General features: G+C 42.9%; 1 protein-coding gene across 1 annotated transcript in view; it reads right to left on the reverse strand.

The window, feature by feature from the left end:
• chrnb3a (cholinergic receptor nicotinic beta 3 subunit a) overlaps window positions 1–5457 on the reverse strand; it is a 14388-nt gene extending 8931 nt beyond the window's left edge. Inside the window, exon 1 of the mRNA XM_026947726.3 lies at window positions 5125–5457. Coding sequence (XP_026803527.1) covers window positions 5125–5191 — 67 coding nt within the window. The 5' untranslated portion in view covers window positions 5192–5457. The remainder of the gene's footprint in view (window positions 1–5124) is intronic.
• Window positions 5458–6665: the final 1208 nt, after the last annotated feature.

The raw sequence follows: 6665 nt of genomic DNA on the forward strand, positions 1-6665 counted from the left end.
CACTCAAAGACACACTGACATTTCCATATATGGACAGAAACAGAAAGAGATCAAGTTCAGCAGCCACATATTTTCCCCATATACACACAATTTACATTTTGTTTCAGGTTCACATGCATTATTCGCTCAAGCATATATAATATCTGATTGGCCAAGGATTTTAATTATGCAAGCGTCTGATTGGTTGGCTCCCAGGAGGATGAGCTGAGCACAAAGTAATGGAGTGACAGCTGGTCCGGTCTCCTTCGAGCTCTCAGGCCGACTCAGTGACCTCTGTGACATGATCGCCTCAGACAGGAGCTCCCGGCATCACACACACAAACACACACACTCATATGACATCACATACTCAGCTCACATGCTCAAGCTCCTGCAACTCCTCACAACGAATTAAGGAAATGAACCAGACTTTTTTTTTTTTCCTTCATAAAAGCATAAGCACAGAAGACTGGAGCTCATTAAGCAGATGGCCTGTTTTAAAAGAATTACAATAAAGGTGTCGAGCCAAGTAACAACTACAAATCACAGAAATTCGATTGTTTTGCCCTCATCCACCTTTAAGTAACTGTTCCACTGAACCAGATCTAATGAACAATTTGCTGAATTCAAACAAGCACAGAGACCACGCCTCCTTCAGCTGGACTGACAAACTGAGGCCACACCCCTTATTCTGGGAACTGACAGGCATAGGCCATGCCTCCTTCACTGAGACTGACAAACTGATGCTGTAACACTGCATTAGAGATCGAGGATTAAAGTAGTGTCCATAAAGTGTTTTTTCTCCTTCCTCTTAGTCAACACATCATCATCATCATCATCATCTGTTTATGGGAAGAAAATGTGGCATTGTCTGATGGGAATCTTAATAGTTTTGACTTACAAACTATTGTTAAACACACACCCACACACACACACACCCACACACACACACACACACACACACACACACACACACAAAGCCCAGGATAAATATGGGCTCTCATCACAGACTGGCGGCATCCTCGCTAAAAAATTAATGTTCTGCATTGTGTGTGTGTGCACTTATTATAAATGGAAAACGGTTGAGGAACTATGTGTGCATTTATATCTGCACGGTGAATTGACATAGAGTACAAAATGAGTCGATCGAAGGGATCAAAAAGGCTGCGGCCTGCTTCACACTCCCCCTAAAAGCTTAGAGAGAGGGAGAAAGATGGAGTGTTTGGCTCTCTGTCAGATTAATCAGCTTTAGCAATCCCGATAGACCCCCTCCATCCATTACAGCAGTCTCTCTCGCTCTCTCTCTCTCCCTCTGTCTCTCTCTGTCCATTTATCCTCCCCTCTTTTTGGCACCTCCACACCAAGGGAGAGCTGCTGTGAAAATCGGTGACACTGTTAATAAAAAGGCAACCCTACAGCAGTGGGTTGATTAGTGTGTGTGTGTGTGTGTGGATCGAGGTCGTTTCAGTCCACTGCACTGAATCAAATGGCTTTTAAAGGCCAGTGGTGCGACTGTGAGCTGGAAAAGACTTGCGCTTATGGAGCCATGTGATCGGCTTGTCCATGACGGCACGGCATATTCACAGCACTAACACACAGATATTATGTACAACTAAGGAGGTGAAGCTTGTACGGCTATGATTACTAACTGGTATTTTACCACCTCAGTGTCACTGCAGGATTGAGAAAACCACCCGGCAATTAAAAACTGGCACCACAGAAAAGTATTCGCCCTATAGTCAGGAGAGCTCAAAGCCTGATGATGTTACAGCCAATCCATGACTGGGAGTTCATAGAAGCAAAATTGGCTGTGGGTGAGCGAGGCATACACTCTCTCTGCTGTCACTCATAGCAATACTAGCCAATTGTTGGCATCTGTGAGCTCACTTATGCAGAAGAGGGCAGATAGCATTTTCCTCAATGTGTGTTCCTCAGCCCTGTGACACAGCATGAGCAGCAGTCCGAAAAGGAAATGAGGCAGTTTGCTGGTTTTACATGTCTCAGGGGAAGCACATGTTAGCCTTCACCCTCTCTCATTGGTAGCTTTTGTGTGATGAGGAAAGCTGGTTGGTGGGTACGGATTGGCAAGACCAAAGCAGAGAGAGAGATCTAGTCTCTAACTGTTTACCAACAAGGAGCCATATTCAGATTTGCTGACTTAAATCCCAAAAGTTACGTCAATATTTATGCAGGGAAGGTTATTCATATTCAAAGAGGGGTTACACAGGTGCTTAAGTCAATTTCTTGGCTTCTTGTAGCTCATGCCTTTGAGGTTGGCAGATTTTTCTTCAGTAAAAGCATCCGTGTCCACGTTGATTCATCTTGTACCTAACTCAGGCTACTGAGCTGTCCTGATTTACAGATTGCTTAGATAATGCTCAAGGATCGTATATCAAAAAACAAGCACTTCTAAACTGTAACAGGATGAACCTCAGGAGCTCTTTTCCCCCCCTCCTTTACATCCAAGTAGTAGGCATGTAACTAATCGCTAAAATGATTAGGAAGTCACTATTATTTGATGATCTGACATATTAGAGCATCTCCTTCAGGCATATTTAACCGAGGTAGTGATGCTTTAATGTGTTGTTTTACTGAGAAAGCCTTCAGAGAGAAGGAGAGAAAGAGAGAGAGAGCGTGCACATAAATCAGGAGAGGAGAGGAGAATTGCTGAGCTGAGCGAAAAACGAGAGTGAGAGCAGGAGTGTACATTTTTATGTGTGTGATGAAGGACTTCCATTTAACTGCAGAATGTTTGTCTGTGGTATGTATTTGTGTGTGTGTGTGTGTGTGTGTGTGTGTGTGTGTGTGTGTGTTTCTGTGCTGAGATATCGCTACATGGCTACATATGTAAGTCTACTGCTAAAGTGGGTGACTGTATCCATCAATCCTGATGAAGCTGATTAGCAGATTGGTGTGACATTGAGGTTGTTTGAGACAAAGAGGTCAAAGGTCAGCCACTTGTTTGCACAAAGAAATTTTTTTCCCAACTTACGTGTTTACTTTTTCCCAATCTCCATTTGTCAAATATGGAAACAGGAAAGTCCTGATAACGTATGGGGCAGAATGTAGCCTACGATGCAAAAAAGCTGAAAATTAAAATATTTAATTCAATAATATTAAAGCACTTTATCTAAAAATGGAAGTAAGTCACATGACCCAGGTCAAACAGAGGCTGCGTCTCATTTCTTTAACTGCGTCTCCTCATTTCCTGTCCTTGCTTCATAGGTCTTCTCTTAGAGCATGCAAGGAAATGACTGAAGAAACACAGACGGGGGGAATTAAAGACAAAATGAGATGTCTTCGCTCAAAGCGACTTCACTTAATGATGAAACAAACCATGGTGTGATTATACACTGAATAAACATCAATGAAAAAATTACTGCACATGTACAGTACAATACACACTTAAAGGTGCAATCAGTGATTTTTTTCCATTTGTACAAATGGAACCCTGTGAACAGCAGATTTCACATATCAATGTCCACTTTTGATATTGTGTATAAGTATTTTTAAATTGTAAATACATAAATATGATGATGTGATCATAAATATATTCATTTTTCATTTTTACATTATCAACAAACATCTAGCTCATTTCTTTTTAATCATTGTTGTTTACAACTGTAAGACGGTGCCACGTTTTGTGGCATTAAGGCATGTAAACATGATGTCCTCTCTCTCTTTCTCTCTCTCTCTCACTCTCTCTCTCTCTCACTCTCTCTCCAGCTAATCCTGCAGCACGCTATATTTCTACGCTGACAGACCAAATAAATGGTCTCCATTTTCCGACATACTACCAATTACCTCCACAAGACACATGCACACACACACACACACACACACACACAAACACACACCCGCCCATACACACCCCCTGCACATGCGGCTTCATCAAAATGTCAATGAGAATGCTGATTGTGAGCCGTGACATCAGCAAGGCCAGAGGATGATCATAAAATATGGCCTTAGACGAGCTTTGCTGCTTGAGTTCAGCTTTGTTTTGCTTTAGCTGTCTTCCTTATCCTTGAAATGAAATGTGCGTTGTTGTGATCATGGATCTCTCTACTGAATAATGACACATTGTGTAGAATGTCAGGATGCCTGCGTTCATCTGTTTATTCAAACACTGGTCAGGGTGGATATGGAGCCATTCTTCCTTCATGGAGCACCAATTAATCACAGGACACCATGCGCACACACACACACACACACACACACCTACGGCCAATTTAACATTAATTCAATCCTCCTACTGTCATGTTTTTGGGAGAAAACCCCAAAAAACTCGAAAAACCCAAAAACTCTTGGGAGAGAACCCGGAGGAAACCAACACGGACCAGGGGAAAACATGTGAAACTGTGAGGAGGTGAAGTGAAGTATTTTAATTTCTCCACAAAAATGAAATCTGACTATGCATTATATATGTTTGCTCATATAATACACACTATATTATGTAATACTGTATATATCACACACACACACACACACATATCATCTAAATTATTATATATTATTATGGTGGTGTTCAAAGGTTATCAGCTGTTACTCTCTAACTCTATTTTGTCTATACACACATACTGTGGAAAAAATATACACACATATACACACATATGTATGATTCATAATATACACATATATGTACACTACATAAGTTTTTTTTTTATCATTATATTGTTACTAGACGAACACAAGGCACTAAATATAAAAATCTGATGTTTTCTACACTTTCTGTGCGGCATTACCTAAAAGCAAGCAGTGTTTCAGTTGCACGAGGTCCAACAAATGATTGCCCCAACACACACACACACGCGCGCGCGCACGCACACACACACACACACACGCACGCGCGTACGACTAATATGTCAACGAGAGCACTGAGGATTTTCGCGCATCTTTCAAACAAAATCATGTCCATCAGACTTCCATGACTTCCTGTCCAGATCGATAACCACGAAGACTAATGTGTCATGCGTTACAGTGCTGAATAAAAGCGCGTGCTTTACGCACCACCGCGCTTCTTGCGTGTGTGCGAGCGCAACCCCCCTCTACCCCCTCTTCCCCCTCCCCCCTTCACGCAAACCCAACCACGTGAACTTTAAAAATCGTTTTCTCCTACAACACCACCCCGTTACACCGGTTTCATACCTTCCGTGGCGGCCCCGGTGGCCGCCAGCGCGAGCGCGAGGCACAGCGCTGCGATCGGTAGCTGCATGGTGGCGCCGCGCGCGCGAGCTTCCGCCTCTTTCACTCCGTCATCCCGCAGCAGGAGGATCGAGCGCACGCGACCGCCGCGATTTCCCGCGTCATCACCGGGAGAAGCCGCGGAGTCGCAGCTGGAGTCGCTGCATGAATGATGATGATGACTGGAGAGAGGGCTCGCTCTCTCTCTCTCTCTCTCTCTCTGTCTCTCTCTCTCTCCGTGTTACCCTCGGCGTGTTTCCCCCGCGCGCGCCGAGCAAAACGCTGAGCACGCGCAGGAAAGAACCAGCGGGGATGCCGAGACTGACACACACACACACACACACGCGCGCGCGCGCGCACGCACGCACGCATCTTTATAGATACAGTCAAACAATATTGCGTGTGTTTCATTTTGTTTACTTAAAAACATTAATCACACATACTCATTCACATCTCATGCCACAGCTCCAGGTGGGCGGGGCATGCTCTGTCTCCCCCTGTCAATCATCTAATCATAGCGACACCAGCCAATTGTGAGCTCAGGTATGTGGAAGAGGTTAATGTCACTCACTGATGCGTAACACACGCAGGAAAGCGAGTCTATCTGCCCTCTTCTACATACCTGAGCTCACAGACGCCCACAATTGTCTCTGTGATTGACAGGGGAGACAGAGCATGCCCCTCCCACCTAGACAGCACGGCCAGTGTTCGTGGATATGAATGTGGCATTATCAGGAATCGAACTCGTGAACGCTTTTTCTTTACGCTTTAAGAACCTTTTTTTTTAAGTGTCTATCTAACCATCAACATAATTAGTAGCAAGGGAAAGTGATATCAACCACACTGTAAACCCTAATGCTGTCTTTACTTAAACAATCACATAATCATGACTAAACATGACTTACAATGTTGCGTTTTGAACCCAGAAATCAAAAATCCTAGTTGGTGTAACTTATTTACCCAGAAGGCGGTCCCCTTGTCGATGCCGTGTGTGTTTACAAAGAAATGGCGATCATGTAGAGGATGTTTTTTAAATAAAGTTACGAGAACAAGATTACTCAATCAATTGAATACAGTCAACTTGTTAGGGTTTTCAGTTTTGTTTTTTTTTTTTAATTAAAAAAAGGTTTCATGAAAAACAAACACTTGATTTATGCACCAGACATTTAACATAAAGCCAGTTTAGCATGCCAGGGCTGAGAGTGCAAGCTATGAGATGATATTCATTAAATTAACCACTATTAAAAGCTGAAAATGAAATCTATTAAACTTATCACTCTGTGGTGGATAATTAGCAATGGCACGTCTATTAGCACTGAAACTGTGAACGCATATAATGAATGAACTCTTTACACGATTCCAAATTCATTACCAACATAAATTTGTGCTTGATTGTGTTGCAATAACGATAACTAAACACTATGTAAGGAATAAAACACTCAGGGGCATGCTGTTAACAGAAAAATAATCAACGACAAGGTGGTGTGATGATGCGGAGTCACCGT

This window comes from Pangasianodon hypophthalmus, chromosome 28, assembly GCF_027358585.1.
Source record: "Pangasianodon hypophthalmus isolate fPanHyp1 chromosome 28, fPanHyp1.pri, whole genome shotgun sequence".
NCBI classification, from domain to species: Eukaryota; Metazoa; Chordata; class Actinopteri; order Siluriformes; family Pangasiidae; genus Pangasianodon; species Pangasianodon hypophthalmus.